This window comes from Myotis myotis, unplaced genomic scaffold, assembly GCF_014108235.1.
Source record: "Myotis myotis isolate mMyoMyo1 unplaced genomic scaffold, mMyoMyo1.p scaffold_m19_p_1, whole genome shotgun sequence".
Taxonomy (NCBI): domain Eukaryota; kingdom Metazoa; phylum Chordata; class Mammalia; order Chiroptera; family Vespertilionidae; genus Myotis; species Myotis myotis.
Genome location: NW_023416313.1, coordinates 99,331,819 through 99,348,511, shown reverse-complemented (window position 1 = coordinate 99,348,511; position 16,693 = coordinate 99,331,819). Strand labels below are relative to the sequence as shown.

Sequence of the window (16,693 nt, the reverse complement as noted above, 5' to 3'; positions counted from 1 at the left end):
CCACCAATGAATTGAAAAGACAACCTATAGAAGGGGACAAAATATTCTTTTTCCCTGTTTTAAGTTTTCAATTTTGTATTTGACAATGCGTTCTTCACCTCCTAAATATTGTAATATGCCTTCTAGGGAAGCATGTTTCTCTGATGGTAAATGATTCTTGTAGATCCCATTACTCTAATGATATAATCTAAGATCAAAGCTTTTTTTATTGTTTGACAGCTGCCTGTGTTAATCTTGCTTTCAGATAAAACTTCTACGTCATTTCCATAGGTTATTGTGAAACTTTCTCCACATTCTGTAGCTTTGTGATTCATTTTTAGATAAAAGTGCTCGATCTTATATCAATCCCTATCAAATTTCATCTTGATAGTTTTAGTGCATTGTTCCTTTTGATTTGATGGTACTCTTCATTGCATTCACAGTTCTTTCCAATAGCATGTCATCCATAAAGTTGATGCATCTATCCATAATACAGAGTGAAAGGAAGCAGGATTTTTTAAGGTAAAAATATATTATTTATGGGGGTCTCTACTCCTGCAGAAAAAAATTTCTGTGGCATCTATTTATATAAAAACCCTGGGTGTAATGCATCACGTCCGAGGCTTGACCAACTGGAAGGAAGTCAGTCCTGCAGGGGTTGTCTTGGCAACAGCTGCGCCCTCCCTAAGCTGTTTCCCGCGAGGGCAAGGTTTCAGGCAGGAACCTGCCCTCGGAGCATGGACGCACTGAGTCCTGGGTCGCCTTGCCAAGGGCTGCGCACTCCCAGAGCTGTTTTCCTCGAGGCCTAAAGGAAGAACCCACCCTTGGAGCGCCAGGAGAACCCAGCGGCAGTCAGTCCTGGGTTGCTGCTGTGGGTAGAACTCTGGGTCTGGCCCAACAGGGGTTGTGGCCAGCCTTCAAACCAGACCCTGACAGTAGGGAGAAGGGAGCCCCATTCCTCACAGAATCTGCTGTTGGATAGCTTGCGGTCAGTGGCCTGCCAGCCAGGAACCCCATTCACCTGCACCCTGGACCCTGACAGGAGGGAAGAGGGAGCCCCATTCCTCACGGAATCGACAGGTGGCCAGCTTGCTATCAGGGGCCTGCCAGCTAGGAATCCTATTCACCTGCATATCTGTATAAAGTTTTAATACATTATATTAGAGGTCGTGGTTGTACTGTTTTACCCACAGCATCTACAGGAATTGCTGCAAATTTACTTCTTGGTGGAAGTACCTTTCATTCCCAATATAAATTACCGATTCCATTAAATGAAACTTTAATTTCTAGACTCGATATAAACAGTGAAGTTGCTAAAACTATTAAAAAGGCCCAACTTCTCATTATTGATGAATGCACCATGGCATCCAGTCATGCTATAAACGTCATAGACAGATTACTAAGAGAAATTATGAATTTGAATGTTGTAGTTGGTGGGAAAGTTCTCCTTCTTGGAGGGGATTTTCGACAATGTCTCAGTAATGTACCACATGCTATGCGATCAGCCATAGTACAAATGAGTTTAAAGTACTGTAATGTTTGGGGATGTTTCAGAAAGTTGTCTCTTACAACAAATACGAGATCAGAGGATTCTGCTTATAGTGGATGATTAGTAAAACTTGGAGATGGCAAACTTGATTGCAGTTTTCATTTAGGAATGGATATTATTGAAATCCTCTGTGAAATGATTTGTAATGGATCTATTATTGAAGCTACCTTTGGAAATACTATATCTATAGATAATAAAAATATATCATGTTTTTGTTGTTTTCATATCATGTTTTTGTTGTTTTTATATCATGCTTCTGTTGTTGTTATATCCTTTTGTTACTGTTTATCTAATCTAATAATAGACAAACATGGTAATTGACCATACCTCTGCTACACTTCCCATTGGCTAATCAGCAGGATATGCAAATTAACCCAACCAAGATGGTGGCTGGCAGCCATGTAGCTGAAGCAAGCAGGAGGCTTGCTTGCTCCAGTGATGGAGGAAGCCAAGCTTCCTCCCTGCTGCGGCCGGGCTCTGAGCTCCACTCTAAGCAAAAAAGTTGCATTTATAGAAGCTAAACAAACCCCAGATACCTGCTTTCAGCAGGCCCTGGCCTTGTAGCTGGAGCAGTAACAAAGTTTCAATTATAGAAGGTAAATGAAACCCAGAATTAAAAAAAGAAAAAACGGAGAGTCTGGGAGCTTCCGTCACCGGCTTGGCCAGCCTGAAAACAGCCCTCAGCCCCTCATCCAGACTGGCCAGGCACCCCAGTGGGGACCCCCACCCTGAAAGGGGTGTGACCAGCTGCAAACAGTTATCAGCCCCTCACCCAGGCTTTCCAGGCACCCAAGCAGGACCTCCACCCTGACCCAGGACACCCTTCAGGGCAAACCAGCAGGCCCCCACCCGTGCACCAGGCCTCTATCCTATATAGTAAAAGGGTAATATGCAAACTGACTCTAACAGCAGAAAGACTAGGAATGACTGGTCACTATGACACACACTGACCACCAGGGGGCAGACGCTCAATGCAGGAGCTGCCCTCTGGTAGTCAGTGCACTCCCACATGGAGGAGCTCTGCTCAGCCACAAGCCAGGCTGATGGCTCCAGTACAGCAGTGGTGGTGGGAGCCTCTCCTGCCTCAGCAGCGCTAAGGATGTCTGACTGCAGCTTAGGTCTGCTCCCTATTGGCAAGTGGACATCCCCCGAGGGTTGCTGGGCTGCCAGAGGGATGTCTGCTTGCCAGCTTAGGCCCAGTCCCCCGAGGAGCAGGCCTAAGCCAGCAGGTGGTCATCCCCCGAGGGGTCCCAGACTGCGAGAGGGCACAGGCCAGGCTGAGGGCCCCCCACTCTCAAGTGCACAAATTTTTGTGCACAGGGCCTCTAGTTTATTAATAAATTTATATATTATTTTCATATACATTTTACTAATTTCCTTTCATCTCTCACACTTCTATTATAGAGAAAGGGCAAATAGCAATATTAAAATATTTCCACTAATTAATTCCCTTTTAATGTGGATGAATTTCGTGCACTGGGCCACTAGTTTGAATATAAGAGTACAATAAAGGAAAACATTCTCAAAGCTTCTTTCATTCTCTTGTTCCCATGTTCTTAATAGGACCTAACTTTGCATATTTAACATAAAGTCTCTTGTTAAAGGCAGAAGAGAAGTTTGTAAAAGTGTTGTTCAACTATTTATAACTCCATGTATTATATTTTTAAACTGGTGGTACTTATGGAAACTGAAACAGAGAGAATTAAGTAAACATTTCTTAACTGGTAGAACTAAATCCGAATGCAGCAGCTTGGCTCCAGTGTTCTTTCCCTGAAGGATTCATACTTAAATGTAAAAATTCAACTTGAAAATTTATATACACCTACATCTTATAGTGAATGAACAAAAATAGATAGAGGCAAAGAAGCATCGAACAGACTGTCAAACTACAGCGGAAAGGTAGGGGAGGGTTGGAGAGGTTAGAGATCAGCCAAAGGAGTTGTATGCATGCATATAAGCATAACCAACAGACACAAGACACTGGGGGGGGGGGGGCAGGGGGGCAAGTGCCGAGGGGGAGGGGAGGCCGCGGGGAGGTCAATGGGGGAAAAGAAAGAGAGAGAGAGAGATATGTACTACTATTTGTAATACCTTAAGCAATAAAAAAATAAGAAATGAAAAGTTAAAAATGAATGCAGCATATTTGTGTACAATTCAAGTTTATTACATATAATTTGACATTCACAGTAAAAATCACACCTCTGTTTTATCATTTATGTTTGAAAATTTACAGCACATATACCATAATCATTTCCAACTCTTTAGGGAATTTTAGAAAATTTCAGCTCAAATATTAGAATTAAGGATGACGAGTACAGCCAAAATTAAAGAAGGTGTGTTCTACATTTTTAAAAATGTACAAATATTGATTCCACACATTCTTTGGTGAAAATCAAGTGTTAAAGTTACTCTCAGTGGCATAGGCAGGGTCACAGATCAGGATGGCAGAACTCTGTCCAGGGCGATGTCTGAGGCTCCTGCAGATGAGCCACAGTGCTGAATCAGTGTGGCGCCCTCAGCTGTCCCAGGTTAACTGTATTGCTGAGGGCCGCACTGCATATTCTGCATGAAATTCTACGAAGACCCGATGTGAGGAGGCCACAAAGGGAGCTATGTTAGTGTCCTAAAATTGAAAAAAAAAAGTAACAAGTTATATTATTCACAAATCTGAACCTTTTTCAAAAAATGTTAACATACTAAAAGGTACTACAAAAAGCAGTAACAAAATTACAGTAAATTGTTAAATATGTCTAGAAGTAATCTTGCTAGGAATTAATATACATACTTTATAAAAGAATATTACTGGTGTTAGGGGTTGAAGGGAAATGGGGTGTTATGAATATAGTTTACTGGGGTCGTTGGGGGTAATGAAAATGTTTAAAATTGGTTGTAGTGATGATAGCTACACAACTTTCAGTCTAATAAAACTATTGAATTATATACTTTAAGTAGATGAATTGCATGGTATGTGAATTATATCTCAGAATAATTGTCATTAAAAATTGAATTTCCATCCTAGCTGGTTTGGCTCAGTAGTTAGAGCGTCAGCCTGTGGACTGAAAGGTCTCAGGTTCAATTGTGGTCAAGGGCACATACCTCGGTTGCAGGCTCAATCCCCAAGTGCAGGAGGCAACCAATTGATGTATTTCACGTCAATGTTTCTCTCTGTGTCTCTCCTTCTCCCTTTTATTCTGTCTAAGAATCAACAGGGGGAAAATATCCTCGGGTGAGTATTAACAACACAAAAAATTGAATTTCCAATTCAAGTTCTTACTAAAATTTTAATTTTTCTAATGAAAACACATACTTATATTTGCAACCGAAACAGTCATGTAAGTAAAGTATGCAACTCTCTCCCCTTAATATCTATAGTTTTCTTTGGGGATTTATTTTCATTTCCCTTTCTGTGGAACAATGTGTTTTTGGGGATGAGGTCTCAGCTTTCTCCCATTCCCTAATCATTTAACAAATATTTTCCTGGTATCAAGAGACTGCCATGTTGCAGGCACTTTTTTTTTTTTTTTTTTTTTTTTAACACTGGAGTTATAAAAAAATGAGCCAAACGGACAAAAGGTCTTGTTCTCATGAGCTACATTCTAAATGGGAGTAGGTGAACTGTGAGCCAAATATGTCGGTAAACTATACAGTGGGTTGAGATTCCTTGCAGTTTGGAATCTGGCCTCCATTCTACTGAGCCTCACTGCATCAATTCTCCCAAAGACTCATCAAAGGCAGACATTTCCATGACAGTGAATTATTCAAGTGAGTACAGCACAGAGAATATTTTCCCAAAGAGATATATATCAAGGTATATTCAATATTGCATATTTCTGCATGCATGCAATTTTGTCTTTCCATTTTAATCTCCCAAATTTTTCAATTATTATTTTACTTTAACAAACTAGTGTGAATAGTTAACCAAAGTTTTAACTCTTCTTTGATTCTCTGAATTTTTCCTGTTATTCTTTCATGTTTAGAATTTGTTACTTAGGTTAACAATCTAAGGAGTGGCTTTTATCACTCTGGAAGTAAACTGATTTTATTGAACTTGAAATGCTAAAGAAATCAGTTGTATCTGTAATTTTAAAAAGAAAACAATTATACTTAAAATGATGTCCTCATTTATCAAAGAAAATGTAAAACTGGTGAAATATTATAAATACCCACAATTTTTAAAAAACCTGACATATCTAATTATAGACTTTGACTTAGTGTGCCATTAATTTAAATGACAGTTAAGTTCTACCCTCAGTTTTCTTTTATCTGCAAAGTCCTGGTTATCCTTGTTCTTCCCACATCACTGAATTACCTCTGTGGGGAGCAAATGGGATTGTATGTTTGAAAGTCACTGAAAACAAAACAAAGCCAAGCAGATACAAAATAATGGTGTTGTTAAAGGTGACCTCTTTTTTCCCCTTTTGAAATGTTTATGAATTTCAAATAAATTCTAAGACCTAGTCAGTCTCTAAATTTGAAATGTGACACATTGACTGGCTTCTCTTTCCTGTGAATCCCTGAGAATAACAGGGATTCAGTATCTACTGGCCAAGTGACTAAGACTGCTCCCAGGTGATTAACTCTGTACATAAGGATACAGCTAAAGAGAGTTTTTCACAGTATTGTCTATAAACCAGAGAGGATTCATCAAATAAATTAGGTGGTACCTGTGCAATAGAATACCCATCCAATGATTAAATATGATACCCCAGTGTTTTTATTGGTATAAGATGGTAATGATATTTTGGTAAGTGAAAAATACATATGACAAAACAGTATAAAATATATTGTGCATCTGCAAATATACTCAAAAGGTGTTTTAAAAGAATGCATAGGAGAATTCCCAGGGCTTTGGAAAATCATTTATTTTCTGATAATTCTGAAAATAAACATTTGATAATTTTACAAATCATGTTATATTTTTAAAAAAAACTATCTAGATTGCCCAGCTGGCATGGCTCAGTGGTTTGAGCATGGACCTATGAAACAAGAGGTCACGGTTCGATTTCCAATCAGGGCACATGCCTGGGTTGTGGGCTCAATTTCCAGTGTAGGACACGCAGAGGGCAGCTGATCAATGATACTCTCTCATCGTTGATGTTTCTATTTCCCTCTCCCTTTCTGAAATCAATAAAAATATATTTTGAAAAAAACTATGTAGATTTCCAAATGACATAATTCTCAGTCAGGTTTGGTTAGAAAGCCTAAGTGACTAAAAAGTAGAACAGTGAGAAGTAGATACCCTCCCATCAGCAATCACATTTGCTTACTTGAAAGCTCTGTTAGTATCTACTTTCAGTAAAACGAGAGGGCAATGCAGGCACATGCAAACAGTGTTGAGTCAATGTCAGAAATCTACCAGTCCATCAGAACTTTGCAAAAACTATCAAACGCCTGGTCACCAGACCAGTCTTTAATATCTGTGTCTTCTTCAAAGAATCTGCACAATTTTCAACAAGAAGTATATGAAATGGAGCCAGGCACCTAAATTTTCTGAAGTCCTAATCATGCAGAAACAAATGCGGGTATTCAACCTTTAGTGGTGCATTGAAATGGAACTTTTAAAAAACAATGTGCCACACCTCCTCCCCCAGAAATTATGATTTAGTAGGTGTGTGTACTGGAAGTCTGCAATTAATAACTGTAACAGCATAGGTGATTCCTATGTAAAAACTGTAGAACTGTATGTAATTCCGATGCACAGTTGGGTTTGGAAACTATATTACTATTAATGTAATGCAATGACCACTAGGTGGCACTCATTCTCCCCCAAATAGAAAGAAAAATCTGAAAACTGTACGGAATATGTAACAGTACATTGTGCTTTGTACTTTGCATGTGTCTGCCTTTAAAAGTGTATGCTGAGTTACTTTCATTATTTAAACATAATAAATGGGAATTTGAAAATCTTGCTCTACTCACTGTGCCACAATATGGTCCGGAGGATGGAGAATTAACATCTGGCCCATCATAGAGCATAAGATAGTTCTGGACACAGTCTCCAGGATCGTCAATGCTGATGAAGTAAAAGTTGACGGTGACAAGCCTTCCGGCAGGAGCGGTGATGGTCCATTCGCAGTGAGTGTGGTTTGGGTAAGTGCCCGGATAGCCAGGGCTGGTGAAGGAGCCATGGTCGCCAGAAAGAGTTCCACCACAGCCTGCAAGAAAGAATTGCAGGAAATTTGATTCAACAAAGAAGAAAACAGTTGGAGTCCTTTAGTGCACTTGTAAGGCAATAAGATGGGGCTGCTGTTTCCTTTAGGTGCTGAGGCCCTCTGCAAGAGCAGTGGAGGGGGAGACCCTTTTCCTGTTTCTCCTTTGAGCTTAGTCCCTCCCACTCCCTCACCACCAGGCTGCCCCCCAAGCCTCCCCCACCCCTTTCTGCACCACATCTTCCTTTCCCTCAATCATGACTTAGGGGCAGCTTCCTCCAGGTCAGTTCTTTGAAAATGGTGGGCTGCAAACACAATGGGAAAACCGAGAACTAAATTAGGTAACTGTAGGGGAGAGTAATTGAAGTTGTTGTGTACTTTATACGGTAGAGTTCTCCATAAGCAGTGAGTTCTTATAATGATGTGGGTGAAATAAAAGTGAAATTTCAGGGCCGAACAGAAAACATGTTACTGGATGTTTGGGCAGTAATTATTATAAAAGTGACTTGACTGGGCTTATCACTGGCAGTTCCAAGATTGACATACTTAAAGCCAAAAAAAGTAAGTGTTGGTGTTAATTTATTTGTATACTATCATTATTCAGACCAGATAGCCTCGGGTATCCAGATATGGTGCGGCACAGGAGGAAGATACATGGCATGACAAAACAAGCAAATGGGCTGGGTTCTGATCACTGGCGTCTGGTCCTGCCTCCACCACAATCTACTGGTAGCTCTGCGTGTTGGGCAACTCGTTAGTTCGGTGTTGTATGTCCTCATCTGTGAAATTAGGGCATTGAGGCTCATCTTTAAGTATCTTTAGGCGCCAAGATTCCATTACCTATGATTGTCTTGGTAGAACCCTTTTCTTGTTCCTCAGTGTATTTAAAATGTCATTTTTATCATTCTTATTTTGAAAGTTTTTAGGTATCTTGAGGACATGTCACAAAGTATTCTTTCTCTTTTGAGTTTAAAGATACTGACATGACTTAAATTTCCTTCATTATTTGATAAGCAACCAATCAAAGATGCAGAAAGGTACTTATTGCCCTGAAAAAGCAATTAACCTCCAGGACTGCCCAGAAATGTCAGGAGCTGCCCAGAGCACAGCTACTTATGTAAGCACAAGGATGGGGTTGTAATGTGCCTTTTTAAAAAAACTTTTCCTTTTAATTCTCAGAGAACTACCTTGATGATTAACTCAAAAGTAAAAAATATGACAAAATCAGAATTTATAAAGGAATTTTAAAAATCTTTATACTATATGTAAATGTATATTCTTTAACATATAATAATCTACAGAAATGAGTAAAAGTAGAATTAAATAGAATCTTTGTATGTTCATTGTTAAAAATCTCTACTTTTATCAGAAAATAATCAAGTATACAGCTGGCTAAAAAGATAGGTCACTTTTAATGGTCTTTTTCTATTAGGCACATTATGTTTTTCTCACCTACATTGCTTTACTACACAAAGTGCAAATGTCTTACCAGAGGGGGATGAGGTCCAGATAATTTCATATCCACGACTGGAAGTTGCACTATCACTCTTAAATCGCAGGTACAGTTCATTATTTTGAGAGAAGATAGGATTTGGCAATAGAGTTCCACAATATGTGCCGAGTAATGGCGAACTGCTATCACTTCCATTTCTTACCTTTAAAAATGAGTCATGAATTATTATCCTTGAGTATGTTATACTTCTTTGATTTATCATTGCTACTCATTAGCATATAATCTATAATAATAAAAGCGTAATATGCTAATTAGATCGGATAGCCGGATGTCATTCCGGATGTCCTTCAGGATGAAGCCGCGGCTGCGGGGGCCGAGGCAGAGGGGGTTAGGGGCGATCAAGCAGGCAGGCAGAGGTGGTTAGGGGCGATGATGTAGGCAGACAGAGTGGTTAGGGGCAATCAGGCAGGCAGGCGAGCGGTAAGGGGTGATCAGACAGGCAGACAGAGTGGTTAGGGGTGATCAGGCAGACAAAGTGGTTAGGGGCAGTCAGGCAGGCAGGCAGAGTGGTTAGGGGTGATAAGGCAGCCAGGTGAGCAGTTAGGGGGGATAAGGCAGGCAGGTGAGTGGTTAGGGGAGATCATGCAGGTAGGGAGAGTGGTTAGGGGCAATCAGGCAGGCAGGCTGAGTGGTTAGGGGTGATCAGGCTGAGTAGTTAGGGGTGATAAGGCAGCTAGGCAAGTGGTTAGGGGCCATCAGGCAGGCAGACGAGTAGTTGGGGTGATCAGGCAGGCAGGCAGAGGGGTTAGGGATGATCAGGCAGGCAGGCAGGTGAGAGGTTTGGAGCCAGCAGTCCCAGATTGTGAGAGGGATGTCCGACTGCCGGTTTAGGCCCGATCCCACTGGGATCGGGCCTAAACCGGCAGTCGGACATCCCCTGAGGGGTCCCGGATTGTGAGATGGTGCAGGCCAGGCTGAGGGACCCCCACCCCATGCACAAATTTTGTTCACATGCCTCTAGTAAAGCATATAATGTTCAAACAAAAGAAATTTCTATATGAAAAAAGGAGGCAACTCAATTGACAAAATTTCTTACTGTTAAGATATATTTTAAAAATACATTTTGCAGCTGACTAGATTTTTTTTTAATTCACTGCATGGAGTAGACACACAGAAAACCAGGAAGCGAGTCAACATGTCTATAACCACATACACACTGTGAACTTAGCCTCGTTCTGTCCTCAGGCCTGGCTCCTCCTGTGCATTCGAGGAGGACTCCAGGCAAAGCAGAGGTGATGGTTTTGTTAATATAGGTACTCAGAATCTTGGAAGTTCCTCCTTCATAATTTTGTAGTTTAACTTTTGGTCCACTGCTGATTGTTCTAAGTCATAGCGTGTCTTCAGAGGTCCAGGGGCTCATCTTGCTGGGTTGTGTTAACCTGCAGAGTTTCCTTTTAGGTCTATGCAGTAGCCAATCGAGGGAATAATGCCTCTCTGGTACTTTTTGGAGTGCCTTGCCATGGACAGAGTAGCCAGTTATCTACCAGGAGACAGGGATGGGTGCCAATCCAAGGATGCTAGAGGACCAGATGTGCCATCACAATACTCTTGGCTTTGGGCCTTTTTTCTGTTGATTATCTTTAAGAAAGCTGATGCTCTGAGAGATGAGCAAGGTATTGATTCCCACGGAACATGCTAATGACTTATTCTACACATTTTTCTCTTCGCAGAAACCATGAGAGTGGTAGACATTTCCAGGACATTAGAGGACCCTGAGAAGAGAGGGTCTCAAAATTCTGAAGACAAATGCAAATTCCAAATGTGATCTAGCGCTTGGCCTTTGAGTTGATTAATACAGTTGGGATCCTCAGAAATTTCTGTTCCTGCCATAGCTAACAGATGGAAGGCCGAGGTTTGCTGGGATGGCTGCCACATGAACCATGCCACGATCTTCCCACCAACAACCAGATGCAGCTGCACTTCACAGGCCTAAATAGCAGTTTCCTGTTTTTGTTTGTAGGACAAGAAGTTTCAGACCCATTTCTATGGGATAAGGAAGGACAGCTGGGAGGAGAAGTCCTCATCCGTCAGTGCTCGAGAGCTGGCCTTCACTCCCAGCGGACAAAGGCAAAGAACAAACACTAACTCCAGTCAGCGATGATCAACTCAGGCTTGAGGTGAGCAGGATGTAGCTTCAGTGGGATTCCAAAATGACCGGGTAGTCTGTCCTTCCCGGTATCCCACTCCTCCCTTCCTTTCTGCTTTGCGCTTCATACAAATGTTTAGATTCCATGGTGCGTGAGGTACATAGGTCTGAGTTGAACACCCTGCTTGACACAAACAGTACTGTATTTCTCTCCTCGACTCCTCCCTGCTACATCCCTCTCCTCCAGTTTCCTACCAGGGCAAGTATTCCCCATGGAAAAGGCAGGAGCTTCCTCCCACTACTTGTCACATTATAGGTTAAGAATATTCATCAACAAAGGACTTAGATCAGCGGTTCTCAACCTGTGGGTCGAGACCCCTTTGGTGGCCGAATGACCCTTTCACAGGAGTCGCCTAAGACCATCCTGCATATCAGATATTTACATTACGATTCATAACAGTAGCAACATTACAGATATGAAGTAGCAACGAAAATAATTTTATGGTTGGGTCACAACATGAGGAACTGTATTAAAAGGGCCAGAAGGTTGAGAACCACTGACTTAGATGAATTCTGTAGAGGAGAGCTTTCCAGGAAAATTAAAACTCCATAACAGATGTAAAGGAGTGAACAAACCTTATGGAAACCTTACTGCAGACTCAAAGAGAGCAGAGAATTCAGCATCCTCTGCGTAGACCACTTTATTTCCTCCGAATGAATTCATTTTTCACAGAGCTTGTAAAGGACACCCAGGGGAGCTCTGGGACTTTCATGGCAAAATAGAGGCATTGGGCTACATACACAGCCTGCACCAGTTATGGCCTCATTCAGAACATCTTCCCATGAATAACAACGCCACAGTCCTTCTCACTTCCACAAGGTGGGTGATGTTGGGGCAGAAAGGGCGCAGAGGGCGCTCTGCTGGTGCCCCGGGAATCACGGGAATCACAGAGGGGCAAGAGCTGGAGGAGCATGCCTCTGCTTGCTCCAGGCTCAGGACGCTGCTCTCTTGTGTTTGGGGAGGAGTGGAGGGTGGAAGGAGGACACGAAGCTTAAGCTTCAAGAAGCTTTCTCTGTCCCCCACATGACTCTGTTCGTCCTTCTCACATCCTGTGGGAGTTGACTATTTCCTGCCTGGCCTTCCCACTGGACTATGTGCCTCCTGGGAGCCCTATTGCATTTCTGGTGCCTGGCCATAGGAGACTTATGGAGTGAAATAATAAGAAATAAATTAATGAAATGAGTAAGGGGTATATTTTTAGCAGCAGCAGAGAAAAAGGTGAAAAACTTGAAGTGATCCATCATCTTTTAAATAATTCATTTGCATGAGATCCAAATGTATGTTACCTCCAAGAAGTCATGTCTGCATTCACTTGAGTCCTCGATGCCAAAGGAGTGGAAGAAGAGGGAAATGGAGTGGTTCTGTGGGGCTGTGAGAGTAACAGTGCAATCCATGTCATTGTTATAATTAGCGGGCCATCCGGGGCTCTTCAGATTGCCAAACGCCTTTTTATAGTTTCTGTTACAACCTTAGATTAAAAAAAAAAATCACAATTAATGTATGTATCCCAATAGTTAGTGTTCTTTCAACCTGACAGGAATAATTCAAGAAATGGTTAAATTTAAACACTTTAAAAAAAAACTAAGCCAGCCTCTGCATCTACCTTTGAGGTCACTGGGATCCCCGAGGGGAGGTGAAGGGCACGGGGAGTAAACGCTACGCAGGGTCTTGGCGACAGGAAACACCCGCAGGTGAAATGTGAAATAGGAGCACTCACCTTTAAAGATGAATGTTCTAGAATTCTCTGTGCTTTTTCTGATCACACTGAGGTGGTTGGCTGACATTTAGACTCTTTCATGAATAAAGTCTCTACCTCCAAGACAGAGTCTTGTATGAGGATTTCCCTTTAATGGGTTATTTGTTCCGATTGAACTGGCAAATTGTTGTTCTTAACCATTTTTGGTGAAAACACCATAGTGTTTTTATTTGTTTTAATCAAAGGCAGTGTTAGTTTTAATCAAGGTTGGAATGAACATGAAAGAAAATGTTCTCTGAAAATAAACTTCTCAGTTTTAGTAATCAAATAGCCTTTCAAAGCTTCCTGGTTTTGACAAAAAATGTTCTAAGCTACAGTGATTTCTATAAATGTTCAAGTGGATAACTAATAAAATAACATATAATTTTAAATTGTTAACTATGCGAACTTTGAAGAGTATGCTGACATTCTAAACATTTGAATTAGTATTATATTAGCTTGACCTCTTCGGAAACCAGCTTTAGTAACTTGCTAAATTGGGCCTGGTTTCTAGTGAAGAGACTCACTTCATATTGGTGTGGCTCAAGTTAACAAGCCCTAATTTACCCTCAGGAGTCCATTCCAGCAATAATTGTACTGATGGAAGATGTTCGGTACAAAAGATAAAGTTCCAGGGCTCACCTGCAATCTGATAGGTAAAACTCACTCTAGAGCTGTTACTAAAAACTTCGGACTTGAAAATGACAATGGCAGTGCTCATAGAAGAATAAAACGTCGGCGCAGCTGAAGCATTTCTGCCACAGAGGTGAATCCTTGCATTTCCACTGCTCTGAAAAGAAATGGAAGCCAAATCACATTATATTTTGCTTCAAAAGAAAATAGGCCATAGCAGAAATGAAATGCATATGAAAGTGTGCTTCAATATTCAGCCATGGAAACTAGTTATATTGTTTGACACTTGGCAATAAGACTGGCATTAGCCTTGGAATCCACAACTGTCTCACATTCTCTAAGGGAGAGGAAGTAGGGGAGGTCAAGTTTATGTTGAAATCACCAGACAGATAAGTTGCCTCCTGAAAATGAGACCATGCTCCTCTCTTCATAGCCAAGGTCTGTGCCCTTGCTCTGAGCACAGTGCTGTCCAAGTGAGCTACAGTTCGTCTACTTGTATCAAAGTCGGGGCATCTGTTGCCTCTCACACAGATATGCCTCTAATATCTATAATTCTTAAACATCTGAAAGGCTCACTCCCCACTCCTGCTGCAAACTCCTAGTACTGATCTGAGCTTCTACCCCACAATGCCTCCTGTTGTTGGTCCTTTCCTAAACTCCCCTGTTGTATACTTGAACTTTAATTGCATTGTTAACCATTCCTGTACACATCCTTAGCCTTGAGTGATACCTGGGTCTCCATCAGTCTCCTGGTAGAGGCCATTCTTTCCCACAGTCCACAGTTTACTGAGTAAGAATGAGGGGTGGGAGGAAGGGCAGGGATCCCCAGGCTGCTCTCTGCAGCCTACGTCCTTGCATCAAAGCTAGTTCTCCTTTGAGAGTCTCCACATCTGGCCAAAGATACTCTCTGACACTTCTCATTATTCTCACTTTCTTCCTGGTTACTTCCCGTCCTTAATTAAAGACTTGTGGTATTTAGCTCAGAGTCATTTTATGAGCACTTGGAGGTTTCAGTGTTCTTACAGAGAACCCATTAAATATCCTAATTTGCATTCCTTAATACCACTGACTTTCATCTCTACTCTCTGTGGTTGCCAACTCCGAAGCCAGCTATCCAGGCAGATCTTTTTATTATCTGCAATGCCTCCACCACATGATTCTTTCATGATCTTCCAACTATATCTTCTCTTTCTACTTTTGGACACCCTGAGAGTTTCAGTTTTTCTGTTATCAGTTGATTTATTAACTTTTTTCCCTCCCTACTCATGCTGAAACCGTTTGTTATTTCCTTTATTCATTCAGCTGAATTATTTATTCATGACAAATATAGGGTCTTATTTGAGGCTAATCTAGCTGCCAGTATAATATAGAACTGTCTGGTGCCCTGTGAGTAGCATGTCTGCATCCAGTGGGAAATTTGGATTCACGAAGCAATGGGAAATAGAAACAGCTTTAACTAAAGCGTTGTGTTTGGCCCTAAGTCCTTCCAGGAAGAGTACCACTGGGATATACAAATAGTGTTCTGATAACCAATGGAATGATGATAACCTAGCATCTTGACCACCATGGGATAATAGAATATACCTCGGTGTCTGTGCTTTGTAATAATTCAGCAAATCTGGTGTCTGCTCAGCAGCCAGTAGTTCTCAAACCTCTCTCCAATTGAAGTCAGCCTCCACCAAGATACATGTGCAATACAGGGGACCCAGATATAGAATGAGGAGGACTTGAAAACTCAGAAGTGATAGATTGGATCCTCTTCTATTGCCAGCCAGCACATGGGGGTTTGAACATGACCCTTCTAAAATTAACTTGGGTAGATTAACTAATCTCCTCACACTGCAGGCATTCCCAAGTGTTCCCCCAGGCATCTGTCCTCTGTTCCCAACTCCTCACTTTACAGTTCCCTGGATAATCTCATTACTCTCATTGTTTTAACTACTGACTCATATGATGATGACAACCAAATCTTCAAACCTTCTCTCACTATCACACTTTTATGTCCAACTGTCTCCTCAATAACTTATCCCATCGGAATTTGGACTTTTTTTTTAAACCAAAACAACTCCTCCCCACTTTTTCTCTCTTACAGTACCATAAATATAGTCCCAATAGAGTGGGGCTAAATGGTCTCTTTTTAAAAATATATTTTTTTAGTGATTTCAGAGAGAGGAAGGGAGAGGTAGAAACATCACTAATGAGAGAGAATCACTGATCGGCCACCTCTTGCACACCCCACCCTGGGGGTCGAGCCCAAAACCTGAGTATGTGCCCTGACCATGGTCGAATCATGACCTCCCAGTTCATCAACACTCAACCACTGAGCCAAGCCAGCCAGGCTAAATGGCCTCTTCATTGATTTCCCTGTGTTTGCATTGACCCCTTCATCTCACCCTATACTTAGATTCCACTAATTACAGAAGTGTTTCTCCAAGCATGGCCCATGGAACACCAGAATCAGAACACCAGAGATGCTCATCAAAAACTAATAGTAATGGAAAAATTAAGATACCTAGGAATAAACTTAACTAAGGAGGTAAAAGACCTGTACTCGGAAAACTACAGGACATTGAAAAAAGATAGAGGAAGACATAAACAAATGGAAGAACATACCATGTTCATGGATTGGTAGATTCAACATCATTAAAATGTCCATACTACCCAAAGCAATCTACAAATTCAATGCAATCCCCATTAAAATATCAACGGCATACTTCAAAGATCTAGAACAAACTCTCCAAAAACTCATCTGGAATAAACAAACAAACAAACAAAACAAAACAACAACAACAACAACAACAACAAACGAATAGCCACAGCAATCCTGAGAAAGAACAACAAAGTTGGAGGGATCACAATACCAGATATCAAGTTATATTACCAAGCCACTGTTCTCAAAACTGCCTGGTACTGGCACATGAACAGACATATAGACCAATGGAACAGAACAGAGAACCCAGAAATCGACCCAAGTCATTATGCTCAATT

General features: G+C 41.3%; 1 protein-coding gene across 1 annotated transcript in view; it reads right to left on the bottom strand.

Moving 5' to 3' along the window:
- Nucleotides 1-3,676: 3,676 nt before the first annotated feature.
- The window catches only part of CUBN (cubilin), a 285,455-nt gene continuing 272,438 nt past the window's right edge, over nt 3,677-16,693 (bottom strand). The window contains exons 63-67 of the mRNA XM_036346196.1: nt 13,715-13,862; nt 12,624-12,805; nt 9,167-9,332; nt 7,448-7,683; nt 3,677-4,151 (exon numbers count right to left, since the gene is read on the bottom strand). Of these exons, the coding sequence (XP_036202089.1) occupies nt 4,044-4,151; nt 7,448-7,683; nt 9,167-9,332; nt 12,624-12,805; nt 13,715-13,862 (840 nt within the window). The 3' untranslated portion in view covers nt 3,677-4,043. The remainder of the gene's footprint in view (nt 4,152-7,447; nt 7,684-9,166; nt 9,333-12,623; nt 12,806-13,714; nt 13,863-16,693) is intronic.